The sequence below is a fragment of the Oncorhynchus kisutch genome, linkage group LG17 (assembly GCF_002021735.2).
Source record: "Oncorhynchus kisutch isolate 150728-3 linkage group LG17, Okis_V2, whole genome shotgun sequence".
In the NCBI taxonomy this organism is placed as follows: Eukaryota; Metazoa; Chordata; class Actinopteri; order Salmoniformes; family Salmonidae; genus Oncorhynchus; species Oncorhynchus kisutch.
This window is the reverse complement of record NC_034190.2, coordinates 50,385,903-50,403,145: the sequence shown is the minus strand read 5'-3', so window position 1 is coordinate 50,403,145 and position 17,243 is coordinate 50,385,903. Positions and strand designations below refer to the sequence as shown.

The window sequence follows — 17,243 nt, the reverse complement described above, 5'->3', positions numbered from 1 at the left end:
AGTGGGTTGACAAAATGAGCGTCTGGTTGCCAAGGCCTCTTTCTCTGCTTCTTTCTCTTCCTCTTTCTTTGCTTGTTTCTCTGCCTCTTTCTCTGCTTTCTTTGGGTTTTTCTCTGCCTCTTTCTCTGCCTCTTTCTCTGCTTGTTTCTCTGCTTGTTTCTCTGCCTTCTTTTCTCTGCTTGTTTCTCTGCCTCTTTCTCTGCTTGTTTCTCTGCCTCTTTTCTGCTTGTTTCTCTGCCTCTATCTCTCTTGCTTGTTGCTTGCCTTTTTCTCTGCTTGGTTCTCTGCTTGTTTCTCTGCCTCTTTCTCTGCTTGTTTCTCTGCTTGTTTCTCTGCCTCTTTCTCTGCCTCTTTCTCTGCTCCTTTCTCTTCCTCTTTCTCTGCTTGTTTCTCTGCTTGGTTTCTCTGCTTGTTCTCTGCTTCTTTCTCTGCTGTTTCTCTGCTTTTTCCCTGCTGTTTCTCTGCTTCTTTCTCTGCCTCTTTCTCTGCTTCTTTCTCTCTCCTCTTTCTCTGGTTGTTTTCTCTGGTGTTTCTCTGCTTGTTCTCTGCTCTTTCTCTGCCTCTTTCTCTGCTTATTTCTCTTCTCTTTCTCTGCTTGTTTCTCTGCTTGTTTCTCTGCTTGTTTCTCTGGTTGTTTCTCTGCTTCTTCTCTGGTTGTTTCTCTGCTTGTTTCTCTGCTTGTTTCTCTGCCTTGTCTCTGCTTGTTTCTCTGCCTATTTCTCTGCTTCTTTCTCGGCTGTTCTCTGCCTCTTTCTCTGCTTCTTTTCTTCTCGCTTTCTTTTCCTCTTTCTCTGCTTGTTCCCTGCTGTTTCTCTGCCTCTTCCTCTGCTTGTTTCTCTGCTTGTGTCTCTGCCTCTTTCTCTGCTTCTTTCTCTGCTTCTTTCTCTGCTTCTTTCTCTGCTTCTTCTCTGCTTGTTCTCTGCTTATTTCTCTGCTTCTTTCTCTGCTTGTTTCTCTGCTTGGTTTCTCTGCTTCTTTCTCTGCCTCTTTCTCTGCCTCTTTCTCTGCTTGTTCTCTTGCTTGTTCTCTGTGTTTCCTGCTTCTTTCTCTGCTTGTTTCTTGCTTGTTTCTCTGCTTCTTTCTCTGCCTCTTTCTCTGCTTCTTTCTCTGCTTGTTTCTCTGCCTCTTTCTCTGCTTCTTTCTCTGCCTCTTTCTCTTCTCTTTCTCTCTTGTTTCCCTGCTTGTTTCTCTGCCTCTTCCTCTGCTTGTTTCTCTTCTTGTTTCTCTGCTCTTCTTTCTCTGCTTCTTTCTCTGCCTCTTTCTCTGCCTCTTTCTCTGCTTCTTTCTCTTCCTCTTTCTCTGCTTGTTTCTCTGCTTGTTTCTTCTGCTTGTTTCTCTGCCCCTTTCTCGGCTTCTTTCTCTGCCTCTTCTCTGCTTCTTTCTCTGCCTCTTCTCTGCGTATTTCTCTTCCTCTTCTCTGCTGTTTCTCTGCTTGTTTCTCTGCTTGTTTCTCTGCTTGTTTCTCTGCTTCTTTCCCTGCTTCTTTCTCTGCTTCTTCTCCTGCCTCTTTCTCTGCTTCTTTCTCTTCCTCTTTCTTGCTTGTTTCTCTGCTTCTTTCTCTTCCTCTTTCTCTGCTTGTTTCTCTGCCTCTTTCTCTGCTTGTCTCTGGTGTTCTCTGCCTCTTTCTCTGCCTCTTTCTCTGCTTGTTTCTCTGCTTGTTTCTCTGCCTCTTCTCTGCTTGTTTCTCTGCTTCTTTCTCTGCTTGTTTCTCTGCTTGTTTCTCTGCTTGTTTCTCTGGTTGTTTTCTCTGCTTGTTTCTCTGCTTCTTTCTCTGCTTGTTTCTCTGCTTGTTTTCTGCTTTGTTTCTCTGCTTCTTCTCTGCTTGTTTCTCTGCCTCTTTCTCTGCTTCTTTCTCTGCCTCTTTCTCTTCCTCTTTCTCTGCTTGTTTCCCTGCTTGTTTCTCTGCCTCTTCCTCTGCTTGTTTCTCTGCTTGTGTCTCTGCCTCTTTCTCTGCTTCTTTCTCTGCTTCTTTCTCTGCTTCTTTCTCTGCTTCTTTCTCTGCTTGTTTCTCTGGTTGTTTCTCTGCTTGTTTCTCTGCTTGTTTCTCTGCTTGTTTCTCTGCTTGTTTCTCTGCCTATTTCTCTGCTTCTTTCTCTGCTTGTTTCTCTGCTCTTTCTCTGCTTCTTTCTCTGCCTCTTTCTCTTCCTCTTTCTCTGCTTGTTCCCTGCTTGTTTCTCTGCCTCTTCCTCTGCTTGTTTCTCTGCTTGTGTCTCTGCCTCTTTCTCTGCTTCTTTCTCTGCTTCTTTCTCTGCTTCTTTCTCTGCTTCTTTCTCTGCTTGTTTCTCTGCTTATTTCTCTGCTTCTTTCTCTGCTTGTTTCTCTGCTTGTTTCTCTGCTTCTTTCTCTGCTCTTTCTCTGCCTCTTTCTCTGCTTGTTTCTCTGCTTGTTTCTCTGCTTGTTTCTCTGCTTCTTTCTCTGCTTGTTTCTCTGCTTGTTTCTCTGCTTCTTTCTCTGCCTCTTTCTCTGCTTCTTTCTCTGCTTGTTTCTCTGCCTCTTTCTCTGCTTCTTTCTCTGCCTCTTTCTCTTCCTCTTCTCTGCTTGTTTCCCTGCTTGTTTCTCTGCCTCTTCCTCTGCTTGTTTCTCTTCTTGTTTCTCTGCTTCTTTCTCTGCTTCTTTCTCTGCCTCTTTCTCTGCCTCTTTCTCTGCTTCTTTCTCTTCCTCTTTCTCTGCTTGTTTCTCTGCTTGTTTCTCTGCTTGTTTCTCTGCCCCTTTCTCGGCTTCTTTCTCTGCCTCTTTCTCTGCTTCTTTCTCTGCCTCTTTCTCTGCGTATTTCTCTTCCTCTTTCTCTGCTTGTTTCTCTGCTTGTTTCTCTGCTTGTTCTCTGCTTGTTTCTCTGCTTCTTTCCCTGCTTCTTTCTCTGCTTCTTTCTCTGCCTCTTTCTCTGCTTCTTTCTCTTCCTCTTTCTCTGCTTGTTTCTCTGCTTCTTTCTCTTCCTCTTTCTCTGCTTGTTTCTCTGCCTCTTTCTCTGCTTGTTTCTCTGGTTGTTTCTCTGCCTCTTTCTCTGCCTCTTTCTCTGCTTGTTCTCTGCTTGTTTCTCTGCCTCTTTCTCTGCTTGTTTCTCTGCTTCTTTCTCTGCTTGTTTCTCTGCTTGTTTCTCTGCTTGTTTCTCTGGTTGTTTCTCTGCTTGTTTCTCTGCTTCTTTCTCTGGCTTGTTTCTCTGCTTGTTTCTCTGCTTGTTTCTCTGCTTCTTTCTCTGCTTGTTTCTCTGCCTCTTTCTCTGCTTCTTTCTCTGCCTCTTTCTCTTCCTCTTTCTCTGCTTGTTTCCCTGCTTGTTTCTCTGCCTCTTCCTCTGCTTGTTTCTCTGCTTGTGTCTCTGCCTCTTTCTCTGCTTCTTTCTCTGCTTCTTTCTCTGCTTCTTTCTCTGCTTCTTTCTCTGCTTGTTTCTCTGCTTCTTTCTCTGCTTCTTTCTCTGCTTGTTTCTCTGCTTGTTTCTCTGCTTCTTTCTCTGCCTCTTTCTCTGCCTCTTTCTCTGCTTGTTTCTCTGCTTCTTTCTCTGCTTGTTTCTCTGCTTGTTTCTCTGCTTGTTTCTCTGCTTGTTTCTCTGCTTCTTTCTCTGCCTCTTTCTCTGCTTCTTTCTCTGCTTGTTTCTCTGCCTCTTTCTCTGCTTCTTTCTCTGCCTCTTTCTCTTCCTCTTTCTCTGCTTGTTTCCCTGCTTGTTTCTCTGCCTCTTCCTCTGCTTGTTTCTCTTCTTGTTTCTCTGCTTCTTTCTCTGCTTCTTTCTCTGCCTCTTTCTCTGCTTCTTTCTCTGCCTCTTTCTCTGCCTCTTTCTCTGCTTCTTTCTCTGCTTCTTTCTCTTCCTCTTTTCTCTGCTTGTTTCTCTGGTTGTTTCTCTCCTTGTTTCTCCGGTTGTTTCTCTGCCTCTTTCTCTGCTTCTTTCTCTGCCTCTTTCTCTTCTTTTTTCTCTGCCTCTTTCTCTGCTTGTTTCTCTGCTTGTTTCTCTGCTTGTTTCTCTGCCCCTTTCTCGGCTTCTTTCTCTGCCTCTTTCTCTGCTTCTTTCTCTGCCTCTTTCTCTGCGTATTTCTCTTCCTCTTTCTCTGCTTGTTTCTCTGCTTGTTTCTCTGCTTGTTTCTCTGCTTGTTTCTCTGCTTCTTTCCCTGCTTCTTTCTCTGCTTCTTTCTCTGCCTCTTTCTCTGCTTCTTTCTCTTCCTCTTTCTCTGCTTCTTTCCCTGCTTCTTTCTCTGCCTCTTTCTCTGCTTCTTTCTCTGCCTCTTTCTCTGCCTCTTTCTCTGCTTCTTTCTCTGCTTCTTTCTCTTCCTCTTTTCTCTGCTTGTTTCTCTGGTTGTTTCTCTCCTTGTTTCTCCGGTTGTTTCTCTGCCTCTTTCTCTGCTTCTTTCTCTGCCTCTTTCTCTTCTTTTTTCTCTGCTTGTTTTCTCTGCTTGTTTCTCTGCTTCTTTCTCTGCCTCTTTCTCTGCCTCTTTCTCTGCTTGTTTCTCTGCTTGTTTCTCTGCTTGTTTCTCTGCTTCTTTCTCTGCTTGTTTCTCTGCTTGTTTCTCTGCTTCTTTCTCTGCCTCTTTCTCTGCTTCTTTCTCTGCTTGTTTCTCTGCCTCTTTCTCTGCTTCTTTCTCTGCCTCTTTCTCTTCCTCTTTCTCTGCTTGTTTCCCTGCTTGTTTCTCTGCCTCTTCCTCTGCTTGTTTCTCTTCTTGTTTCTCTGCTTCTTTCTCTGCTTCTTTCTCTGCCTCTTTCTCTGCCTCTTTCTCTGCTTCTTTCTCTTCCTCTTTCTCTGCTTGTTTCTCTGCTTGTTTCTCTGCTTGTTTCTCTGCCCCTTTCTCGGCTTCTTTCTCTGCCTCTTTCTCTGCTTCTTTCTCTGCCTCTTTCTCTGCGTATTTCTCTTCCTCTTCTCTGCTTGTTTCTCTGCTTGTTTCTCTGCTTGTTTCTCTGCTTGTTTCTCTGCTTCTTTCCCTGCTTCTTTCTCTGCTTCTTTCTCTGCCTCTTTCTCTGCTTCTTTCTCTTCCTCTTTCTCTGCTTGTTTCTCTGCTTCTTTCTCTTCCTCTTTCTCTGCTTGTTTCTCTGCCTCTTTCTCTGCTTGTTTCTCTGGTTGTTTCTCTGCCTCTTTCTCTGCCTCTTTCTCTGCTTGTTTCTCTGCTTGTTTCTCTGCCTCTTTCTCTGCTTGTTTCTCTGCTTCTTTCTCTGCTTGTTTCTCTGCTTGTTTCTCTGCTTGTTTCTCTGGTTGTTTCTCTGCTTGTTTCTCTGCTTCTTTCTCTGCTTGTTTCTCTGCTTGTTTCTCTGCTTGTTTCTCTGCTTCTTTCTCTGCCTCTTTCTCTGCTTCTTTCTCTGCTTGTTTCTCTGCCTCTTTCTCTGCTTCTTTCTCTGCCTCTTTCTCTTCCTCTTTCTCTGCTTGTTTCCCTGCTTGTTTCTCTGCCTCTTCCTCTGCTTGTTTCTCTGCTTGTGTCTCTGCCTCTTTCTCTGCTTCTTTCTCTGCTTCTTTCTCTGCTTCTTTCTCTGCTTCTTTCTCTGCTTGTTTCTCTGCTTCTTTCTCTGCTTCTTTCTCTGCTTGTTTCTCTGCTTGTTTCTCTGCTTCTTTCTCTGCCTCTTTCTCTGCCTCTTTCTCTGCTTGTTTCTCTGCTTCTTTCTCTGCTTGTTTCTCTGCTTGTTTCTCTGCTTGTTTCTCTGCTTGTTTCTCTGCTTCTTTCTCTGCCTCTTTCTCTGCTTCTTTCTCTGCTTGTTTCTCTGCCTCTTTCTCTGCTTCTTTCTCTGCCTCTTTCTCTTCCTCTTTCTCTGCTTGTTTCCCTGCTTGTTTCTCTGCCTCTTCCTCTGCTTGTTTCTCTTCTTGTTTCTCTGCTTCTTTCTCTGCTTCTTTCTCTGCCTCTTTCTCTGCTTCTTTCTCTGCCTCTTTCTCTGCCTCTTTCTCTGCTTCTTTCTCTGCTTCTTTCTCTTCCTCTTTTCTCTGCTTGTTTCTCTGGTTGTTTCTCTCCTTGTTTCTCCGGTTGTTTCTCTGCCTCTTTCTCTGCTTCTTTCTCTGCCTCTTTCTCTTCTTTTTTCTCTGCCTCTTTCTCTGCTTGTTTCTCTGCTTGTTTCTCTGCTTGTTTCTCTGCCCCTTTCTCGGCTTCTTTCTCTGCCTCTTTCTCTGCTTCTTTCTCTGCCTCTTTCTCTGCGTATTTCTCTTCCTCTTTCTCTGCTTGTTTCTCTGCTTGTTTCTCTGCTTGTTTCTCTGCTTGTTTCTCTGCTTCTTTCCCTGCTTCTTTCTCTGCTTCTTTCTCTGCCTCTTTCTCTGCTTCTTTCTCTTCCTCTTTCTCTGCTTCTTTCCCTGCTTCTTTCTCTGCCTCTTTCTCTGCTTCTTTCTCTGCCTCTTTCTCTGCCTCTTTCTCTGCTTCTTTCTCTGCTTCTTTCTCTTCCTCTTTTCTCTGCTTGTTTCTCTGGTTGTTTCTCTCCTTGTTTCTCCGGTTGTTTCTCTGCCTCTTTCTCTGCTTCTTTCTCTGCCTCTTTCTCTTCTTTTTTCTCTGCCTCTTTCTCTGCTTGTTTCTCTGCTTGTTTCTCTGCTTGTTTCTCTGCCCCTTTCTCGGCTTCTTTCTCTGCCTCTTTCTCTGCTTCTTTCTCTGCCTCTTTCTCTGCGTATTTCTCTTCCTCTTTCTCTGCTTGTTTCTCTGCTTGTTTCTCTGCTTGTTTCTCTGCTTGTTTCTCTGCTTCTTTCCCTGCTTCTTTCTCTGCTTCTTTCTCTGCCTCTTTCTCTGCTTCTTTCTCTTCCTCTTTCTCTGCTTCTTTCCCTGCTTCTTTCTCTGCTTCTTTCTCTGCCTCTTTCTCTGCTTCTTTCTCTTCCTCTTTCTCTGCTTGTTTCTCTGCTTGTTTCTCTGCTTCATTCTCTGCTTCTTTCTCTGCCTCTTCTCTGCTTATTTCTCTCCTTGTTTCTCCGGTTGTTTCTCTGCCTCTTTCTCTGCTTCTTTCTCTTCCTCTTTCTCTGCTTGTTTCGCTGCTTCTTTCTCTGCTTGTTTCTCTGCTTCTTTCTCTGCTTGTTTCTCTGCTTGTTTCTCTGCCTCTTTCTCTGCTTGCTTCTCTGCTTGTTTCTCTGCCTCTTTCTCTGCTTGTTTCTCTGCTTGTTTCTCTGTTTGTTTCTCTCCTTGTTTCTCCGGTTGTTTCTCTGCCTCTTTCTCTGCTTCTTTCTCTGCTTCTTTCTCTGCTTGTTTCTCTGCTTCTTTCTCTGCTTCTTTCTCTGCTTGTTTCTCTGCTTGTTTCTCTGCTTCTTTCTCTGCCTCTTTCTCTGCCTCTTTCTCTGCTTGTTTCTCTGCTTCTTTCTCTGCTTGTTTCTCTGCTTGTTTCTCTGCTTGTTTCTCTGCTTGTTTCTCTGCTTCTTTCTCTGCCTCTTTCTCTGCTTCTTTCTCTGCTTGTTTCTCTGCCTCTTTCTCTGCTTCTTTCTCTGCCTCTTTCTCTTCCTCTTTCTCTGCTTGTTTCCCTGCTTGTTTCTCTGCCTCTTCCTCTGCTTGTTTCTCTTCTTGTTTCTCTGCTTCTTTCTCTGCTTCTTTCTCTGCCTCTTTCTCTGCTTCTTTCTCTGCCTCTTTCTCTGCCTCTTTCTCTGCTTCTTTCTCTGCTTCTTTCTCTTCCTCTTTTCTCTGCTTGTTTCTCTGGTTGTTCTCTCCTTGTTTCTCCGGTTGTTTCTCTGCCTCTTTCTCTGCTTCTTTCTCTGCCTCTTTCTCTTCTTTTTTCTCTGCCTCTTTCTCTGCTTGTTTCTCTGCTTGTTTCTCTGCTTGTTTCTCTGCCCCTTTCTCGGCTTCTTTCTCTGCCTCTTTCTCTGCTTCTTTCTCTGCCTCTTTCTCTGCGTATTTCTCTTCCTCTTTCTCTGCTTGTTTCTCTGCTTGTTTTCTCTGCTTGTTTCTCTGCTTCTTTCCCTGCTTCTTTCTCTGCTTCTTTCTCTGCCTCTTTCTCTGCTTCTTTCTCTTCCTCTTTCTCTGCTTCTTTCCCTGCTTCTTTCTCTGCTTCTTTCTCTGCCTCTTTCTCTGCTTCTTTCTCTTCCTCTTTCTCTGCTTGTTTCTCTGCTTGTTTCTCTGCTTCATTCTCTGCTTCTTTCTCTGCCTCTTTCTCTGCTTATTTCTCTCCTTGTTTCTCCGGTTGTTTCTCTGCCTCTTTCTCTGCTTCTTTCTCTTCCTCTTTCTCTGCTTGTTTCGCTGCTTCTTTCTCTGCTTGTTTCTCTGCTTCTTTCTCTGCTTGTTTCTCTGCTTGTTTCTCTGCCTCTTTCTCTGCTTGCTTCTCTGCTTGTTTCTCTGCCTCTTTCTCTGCTTGTTTCTCTGCTTGTTTCTCTGTTTGTTTCTCTCCTTGTTTCTCCGGTTGTTTCTCTGCCTCTTTCTCTGCTTCTTCTCTGCCTCTTTCTCTTCTTTTTTCTCTGCCTCTTTCTCTGCTTCTTTCTCTTCCTCTTTCTCTGCTTGTTTCCCTGCTTCTTTCTCTGCTTGTTTCTCTGCTTCTTTCTCTGCTTGTTTCTCTGCTTGTTTCTCTGCCTCTTTCTCTGCTTGTTTCTCTGCCTCTTCCTCTGCTTGTTTCTCTGCTTGTTTCTCTGCTTGTTTCTCTGCTTGTTTCTCTGCTTCTTTCTCTGCCTCTTTCTCTGCTTCTTTCTCTGCTTCTTTCTCTGCTTCTTTCTCTTCCTCTTTTCTCTGCTTGTTTCTCTGGTTGTTTATCTCCTTGTTTCTCCGGTTGTTTCTCTGCCTCTTTCTCTGCTTCTTTCTCTTCCTCTTTCTCTGCTTGTTTCTCTGCTTCTTTCTCTGCTTCTTTCTCTGCTTGTTTCTCTGCTTGTTTCTCTGCCCCTTTCTCGGCTTCTTTCTCTGCCTCTTTCTCTGCTTCTTTCTCTGCCTCTTTCTCTTCCTCTTTCTCTTCCTCTTTCTCTGCTTGTTTCTCTGCTTGTTTCTCTGCTTGTTTCTCTTCCTCTTTCTCTGCCTCTTTCCCTGCTTGTTTCTCTGCTTCTTTCTCTGCTTGTTTCTCTGCTTGTTTCTCTGCCTCTTTCTCTGCTTCTTTCTCTGCCTCTTTCTCTGCTTCTTTCTCTGCCTCTTTCTCTTCCTCTTTCTCTTCCTCTTTCTCGGCTTGTTTCTCTGCTTGTTTCTCTGCTTGTTTCTCTTCCTCTTTCTCTGCCTCTTTCCCTGCTTGTTTCTCTGCTTCTTTCTCTGCTTCTTTCTCTGCTTGTTTCTCTGCTTGTTTCTCTGCTTGTTTCTCTGCTTGCTTCTCTGCCTCTTTCTCTGCTTCTTTCTCTGCTTGTTTCTCTGTGACTCTTCGCTCTTTAGAAATGTACACTCGGATGCTTCCAGTATAACACCAGATAGAGTGTTGTATATGTTCTAACTGGTCTGAATGCCAAAGGCCTTAAACAGAGTTTGGCAAACGAACTGATAGGACACCATCTTGGCAAGTTGGCGCTGACCTCAGCTAGCACACCCACAGCAATACCTCTGAAGGTTTGTATATGCGCTCATGTATCCCTACACGTGGCTCTGACTGTTCTCTCCCCCGCTCCTCTCTGTTAGTTCCTGTGTACGGTGGTGGCCATCCTGCTGCACTATTTCTTCATGGCCACGTTTGCCTGGCTGTTTGTGGAGGGGCTCCACGTCTACCGCGTGCAGACAGAGGCTCGCAACATCAACTACGGAGCCATGAGGTTCTACTATGCCATTGGGTGGGGTGTGCCTGCCATCATCACAGGTACACACACACACACACGTAGAATATGCACACACACAAACACACACATGCATACGCACAGACACACACACGCGTACAATACGCACACACACATACACACACATACATACACACACACACACACATACATACACACACACACACACACACACACACAGACACACAGACACATACAGACACGCACACACACACACACACACACACACACACACACACACACACACACACACACAGTGCTACCTCATCTTGCTCTCTCTGTGTTCAGGTTTGGCGGTAGGGCTGGACCCTGAGGGCTATGGGAACCCAGACTTTTGCTGGATCTCCATCTACGACAAACTCATCTGGAGCTTCGCTGGACCCATCGCCATCGTACTCCTGGTATTGTCTCTCACCCTCATTCTGCGTCAGCCACTTTGTTAGTGCCAGTTCCCTGTGTTCGCCTGTGTACCTCTGCAGTCTCTCGTCTCATGTAGGTCTGCCTCATTGCTGTCTCTTTGTTACAGATAAACGGTGGGATGTTTCTGATTGTGGCGCGCATGTCCTGCAACCCCTCCCAGAAAGAGACCAAGAAACTACCTGTCATGTGAGTGACCCAGAGAGGTTGGACCGACGACATAATAGGCCGGGCTGATGATGATGAGGAATATACAATGTTCCTATTGCAGGAACAGATCGTTCAAATTCAGCCATAAAGGCCTCTTTGTTTAAAAAAAACCCCTCTCTGTTTCTCTCTTTCGCTGGCGTTCACGCGTGCTCTCTCTCTCTCTCTCTTTACTCTCTGTTCTTTTCCTCTTCCTCCTGCCTCTCCAGTGCCACGATTCGTAGTGCCTTCCTCCTGCTGCTCCTGGCCACCTCTACCTGGTTCTTTGGGCTGATGGCTGTCAACAACAGTATTCTGGCCTTCCATTATGTCTTCGTTATACTATGCTTACTGCAGGTACTGCACCTGTCTAGTGTGTGTGTGTGTGCCCCCAATTAGAGCGTGTGAGTTGCTTTTCTGTCTTGCTGAGTACTTGGTGGTGTGTTTTGGAGTTAGTGTGTGTTAATGCGTGTTATTATGTGTTAATGTGTGTTAATGTGTGTGTTCCCCTCGTTCCCTCTGCCCAGGGTCTTGCTGTGTTCCTGGTGTTCACGGTGCTGAACGCCGAGGTGCAGGAGGTCTGGAAGTTGTCGTGTTTGGGTAGGAAGAGCCCCAATGAGGACGCGCCCAGAGCCCCACAAAACCCTGTGAGCATGGCCCCCACACACACACACACGGCAGGTAGCCTAGCGGTTTAGAGCGTTGGGCCAGTAACCAAAAGGTCAATGGTTCGAATCCCCGAGCCGACTAGGTGATACATCTGTCGACGTGCCATTGAGCAAGGCACTTAACCCTAATTGCTCCTGTAAGTCACTCTGCATAAGAGCCTCTGCCAAAAGACTTGCCCATTTTGCTACCCATCCTACACTGCACATCATCTGGCTCTATTCAACCACACACATCACCCCACAATCCACATCAGCACACCCTGGCCCTCTGGGCTGTTCACGTGACCCAGATTCCACAATGCACTGTGCTTAGCCGACCTTGTTAAGATTTGTACCACTGAATCATCTGGGGAATGGTTACTGTGTGTTCTGTTATTAATTCGACTAGTGCGGTTTGACATGGAAAGTCGATGTGTGCTCCTGAATGTCTTTTTGAACACGTGTGTGTGTGTGTGTGTGTGTCTGTGTATCCAGGGTCAGAATCCCTATAACAATGCGTCATTGCTGGAACAGAGCGGACTGCACCGCATCACCCTGGGAGCCTCTACTATCTCCTCCGTCAGCAGTGCTCGGTCAGTAGGCCGTCTGAGATACACAGGGTCTGAAACACGCAGATGCGGTTTCCCTGACACGGATGAAGCTTAGTCCTGGACATAAAAGCTATTTCGGTGGAGATTCTCGATTGACCATGCTTTTTAAGTCCTATAGTAAGGTTAATCTGTGTCTGGGCAACTGGCCCAATGTGTGCATGTACTGCAGACTTCCATTGTTTGTATACTGTATAATGTGTAGACCTACAGTGCATTCGGAAACTATTCAGACCCCTTGAGAAGAAATGGCAGAAACTCCCCAAATACAGGTGTGCCAAGCTTGTAGAATCATACCTAAGAAGTCTCGCGGCTGTAATTTGCTGCCAAAGGTGCTTCAACAAAATACTGAGTAAAAGGTCTGAATGCTCATGTAAATGTGATATTTCTGTTTGGATTTTTTAAAATCAAATTGCAAAAAATTCTAAAAACCTGCGTTTGCTTTGTCGTTATGGGGTATTGTGTGTATATTGATGAGGAAGGGAAAAATATTTAATCCATTTTAGAATAAGGCTGTAATGTAACAAAATGTGAAAAAATCAAGGGGTCTGAATACGTTCCAAATACACTGTATATTGACTTGTATCTGAACTTTGATAAAAGGTATAGGTTAGTAATGTAGATTAGGCTGATGGAGCCTGCCTAATGTAGTGTAAATACTTTGGTTAACACCTCCGTTCCCCCCATAGAGAGAACCTGCTGGCCCGCCAGGCCTTGGAACACAATCTGGGACACACTGGCGCCACAGACCTGGACGTGGCTATGTTCCATAGAGACGGAGGTACCCCCTGCACACACACACAGAGATACACACAGACACACACACACACACAGAGACACAGACACACACACACACACACACACAGAGACACAGACACACACACAGAGACACAGACACACACACACAGAGACACACACACACACAGACACAAACACACACACACAAACAGAGACACACACACAGAGACACAAACACACAAACACACACACACAAACAGAGACACACACAGAGACACAGAGACACACACACACAGAGACACAGATGCACACACAGACACACACACACAAACAGAGACACACACACAGAGACACAAACACACAAACACACACACACACACACACACAGAGACACACACACAGAGACACAAACACACAAACACACACACACACACACAGAGACACACACACAGAGACACAAACACACAAACACACACATACAAACAGAGACACACACAGAGACACAGAGAGACACACACACAGAGACACAGATGCACACACAGACACAGACACACACACACAGACACAGACACACACACAGAGACACAAACACACAAACACACACACACAAACAGAGACACACACAGAGACACAGAGACACACACACACAGACACAGATGCACACACAGACACACACACACAGACACACACACAGAGACACAAACACACACACACACACACACACACAAACAGAGACACACACAGAGACACAGAGACACACACACACACAGACACAGACACACACAGACACACACTAGGGGTGCACGATATGGGCAAAACAAATTGTGTCAAGCTGGTTGCAATTCCCAAAAGATTTTGCACCAAATAAAACTGTTGGAGTCATAAACATACATGAATTCATATTAAGAAGCAAAGTGGAAAAGCAACATGGTTCTTGTTTGGAACAATCTGTTGACTGCATCTGACTTAACAGAACAACGTATAGTGGATCTAGCAGCATGGAGGAGGAACTGTGCTGCTTGATTGGCAGGGGGAGGGGCTTGGTGTGTGACGTCACAGCCGCAAGAGGATAGAGAGGGAAAGAGACGACAAACGGAGCAACCTATAAAGACACGTGGCTGAGGGGCCTTTTAAAAGATTTCATGCGATATGGATTGCAATATTGTGATTTTGATGCGAATTTGATTAATTGTGCAGCCCTAACACACACACGCACACAGGACTCTAGGAGGGTGGCATTGTAATACAAATAAACACATTCATAAACACTCTAGGGTTATAATACTGTATACAATACAAGTAAAAGGATAACAAATGTGCATCACCTCTTTTTGCTTTTAATAGTAACTGACACTATAACTGGTTCTATAACCTCTCTCTCTCTCTGTCCATCTCTTTCTCTCTCTGTCTGTCTGTCTCTCTCTCTCTGTCTGTCTCCTCCCATTCTATCTGTCTCTCTCTGTCCATCTCTCACTCTGTCTGTCTCTCTCTGTGCATCTCTTTCTCTCTCTCTCTGTTTCTCTCTCTCTGTCTCTCTCTCACTCTGTCTGTCTCTCTCTGTGCATCTCTTTCTCTCTCTCTGTTTCTCTCTGTGTCTCTCTGTCTCTCTCTTCTCAGGTGAGGACTCGGACTCAGACTCGGATCTCTCTTTAGAAGAGGAACGTAGTCTCTCCATCCCCTCCTCCGAGAGTGAGGACAATGTTCGTCTCCGTGGACGCATCCAGCGACGCTTCAAACGCACCAATCACAGTGAGCGGCTTCTCACAGAGCCCGCCCACAACGGGACCAAAGGTACACAGACACACACAATGGAAATAGATTCACAAATCAAAGCAATTTTTATGTTATGTATGTATATATGTATGTGATACCTATAAATGCCACACCGATAAGCAAACACACTGAAAATGTCAGACACAGAGATCCATAAACCAATAAAAATGATTATGCATTTAGAAGTATGACTTCTACAAAACCCTCTTTATTTGGAATTGTTGGCCAATGGTGATTGTCCATCTTTGTGTGTTAGACCTGGATGGCAATGATCTGCTCTCCTATTGGCCAGCGCTGGAGGAGAGTGAGGTCCACTCCCTGCAGAAGTGGGGCTCAGAGCGCCGCCTAGGGGCTGACTACAGCAAGGACGCCACAAACAACAACCAGCCTGAGGCGGCACTGACCAGCGGGGACGAGAACGGTCTGACAGGACAGTCCAACCGCCACCGCAAGGGTGCGACACACGCATGCAGGCACACACAAGCACATACACACACACACTCAGACACAAACACACGCACACACACAGCCTGACTACCACAGAAAGGGTCACAAACTCCGTAACCTTGCTATTCTGTTAATGACCTCCTGGACTTCTTGATGGGCCGCTCCCCAGGTGGTGAGGGTAGGTAGCAACACATCTGCCACGCTGATCCTCAACACATGGCAAAACCTATTCCCCCTCAGGAGCCTGAAAAGATTTGGCATGGGTCCTCAGATCCTCAAAAGGTTCTACAGCTGCACAATCGAGAGCATCACTGCCTGGTATGGCAACTGCTACGAGTCTGCCTCCGACCGTGCTACGAGTCTGTAGTAATTTAGTGCTACAGGTCTGTAGTCATTTAAGCAGGTTGCCTTAGTGTTCTTGGGCACAGGGAATATGGTGGTCTGCTTGAAACATGTTGGTATTACAGACTCAACCGGGGACATGTTGAAAATGTCAGTGAAGACACCTGCCAGTTGGTCAGCACATTCCCGGAGCAGACGTCCTGGTAATCCATCTGGCCCTGCAGCCTTGTGTATGTTGACCTGTTTAAAGGTCTTACTCACGTCAGCTACGGAGAGCGTGATCATACAGTTGCTCGGGACAGCTGATGCTCTCATGCATGCCTCAGTGCCGTTTGCCTCGAAGCGAGCATAGAATGATTTAGCTCGCCTGGTAGGCTCGTGTCACTGGGCAGCTCGCAGCTGTGCTTCCGTTTGTAGTCTGTAATAGTTTGCAAGCCCTGCCACATAAGACGAGCGTCGGAGCCGGTGTAGGACGATTCAATCTTAGCCCCATATTGGCACTTTGCCTGTTTGATGGTCACTGCCTGGTATGGCAACTGCTCGGCCTCCGACCGCAAGGCACTACAGAGGGTAGGGGCCAAGCTTCCTGCCATCCAGGACCTCTATACCAGGTGGTGTCAGAGGAAGGTCCCCCCCCCCCTCCCTTTACACCACTGCTACTGTCTATTGTCATCTATGCATAGTCACTTTAATTACTCTACCTACGTGTACATACCACCTCAAATAACAGGTGCCCCCCCTTTACACCACTGCTACTATCTGTTGTCATCTATGCATAGTCACTTTAATAACTCTACCTACGTGTACATACCACCTCAAATAACCGGTGCCCCCGCACATTGTACCGGTACCCCCCTGTGTATAGTCCCGCTGTCGTAATTTCACTGCTGCTCTTTAATGACTTGATACTTTTATCTCTTATTCTTATATGTCTTTTTTTTAAACTGCATTGTTGGTTAGGGGCTCGTAAGTAAGCATTTAACTGTAAGGTCAGCACAGGGACCCCAATACCTGTTGTATTTGGCGCATGTGACTAGTACAATTTGATTATATTTATTATTACCATACAGATTCATGTAAACTCAAACACCGAAATACATATTGACCCTTCCTTTTTCTAATCTCTCCCTGCTGACTCAGGCATCTTGAAGAATCGCATTGACTGTCCCCCGGCCCTGCAGGGTCTCTCGGCCATGGGCCAGGTCCCCAGCGAACTCTCCTGGTACCGCACCTCCACCCTGGGCCACAGGGGCGTCCCGGCAGCCTCCTACGGCCGCATGTACTCTGGGACAGGCTCCCTGTCTGGCACGGGCTCCTTGTCCCAGCCTGCCTCCCGCTACTCCTCCAGGGAGCATCTGGATTCTTTGGCCCGCCGCCAGCTCTCCAGAGACCCCCTCGGTCGCCAGGCTGGAGGAGGATCCCAGAACCGTCTGGACCGCCAGGGCCCCCGGGACAACCTGGACCTGCTGCCCCGCCGCCGTGAGCCGGGCCTAGACAGAGCCTCCAGGGAGAACCTGAGCAGCTCCAGAGACAGGCTGGATGTCCACCAGCACAGCGCCCACACCTCCCGGGAGGACTTGAGTGGGAATGGGGGTGTGGAGCCCGGTCTGGGAGGGTCGCGCTCCCAGCTCAACACCCTGACGCGGCGCCAGGCCTCCTCCCGTGAACACCTAGGAGGAGCGCTGATGAGCAGCCGCTCCCGTGAACAGCTGGAGGCTAACGGGGGCGGCGGGGTGACCCAGTCCCAGCCCTGCAGGGAGTGGCTTCGCACCCTGCCCCCCCGCCAGCACTCACACCCTGACCAGCCCCCGCCCTCCTCCCCTCCGGCCCCCATCAGTGAGGAACCCCAGGAGCCCCCGCTACCCCGCCGCGGCCGGCTGGACTCTGCCCCCCTGTGTAGGTACCCCCTCCCTGCCCCCGGCGCCCCCCCCAGCCGCCACCCGTCCAGCGAGCACCTGGACATCCTGTCCTCCATCTTGGCCTCCTTCAGCTCCTCCGTGCTCACCCCCCCAGCCCCCTCCTCTGCACAAGGACCCTCCCCCTCCCCGCCCCACTCCGCCACTTCTCACAGCATCTCTGAGGTCTCACCAGACTCTGAGTAAGTCCTGCACTCTCACTCAGCTTCATCTACCTGCTTCCTCTCCTCTTCACACTCCTGCTCTGCTCTCTTTCTCTATCCTCAGACATCCATCCTTTTGGTTCCTATCAAAGATGTGATGATTTGGATTATAAACGTGTCCTAGCCTGCATGTCAGGAGATGCACACTGAGTGTACAAAACATTATGAATGCCTGCTCTTTCAATGACTGCTCTTTCAATGACATCGACTGACCAGGTGAATCCAGGTGAAAGCTGTGATCCCTAATTGATGTCACTTGTTAAATCCAGTTCAACCATTGTAGATACAGGGGAGAAGATAGGTTTAAGACATGCATTGTGCATTTGTATCATTCAGAGGGTGAATGGGGAAGACAAAATATTGAAGTGCCTTTGAACAGG

General features: G+C 46.9%; 1 protein-coding gene across 1 annotated transcript in view; it reads left to right on the top strand.

Moving 5' to 3' along the window:
- LOC109906977 (cadherin EGF LAG seven-pass G-type receptor 3) overlaps nucleotides 1–17,243 on the top strand; it is a 58,406-nt gene that overhangs the window by 39,150 nt on the left and 2,013 nt on the right. The window contains 10 exon segments of the mRNA XM_031793304.1: nucleotides 9,435–9,609; nucleotides 9,875–9,987; nucleotides 10,113–10,192; nucleotides 10,420–10,546; nucleotides 10,717–10,836; nucleotides 11,332–11,429; nucleotides 12,134–12,225; nucleotides 13,800–13,973; nucleotides 14,212–14,409; nucleotides 15,885–16,842. Of these exon segments, the coding sequence (XP_031649164.1) occupies nucleotides 9,435–9,609; nucleotides 9,875–9,987; nucleotides 10,113–10,192; nucleotides 10,420–10,546; nucleotides 10,717–10,836; nucleotides 11,332–11,429; nucleotides 12,134–12,225; nucleotides 13,800–13,973; nucleotides 14,212–14,409; nucleotides 15,885–16,842 (2,135 nt within the window).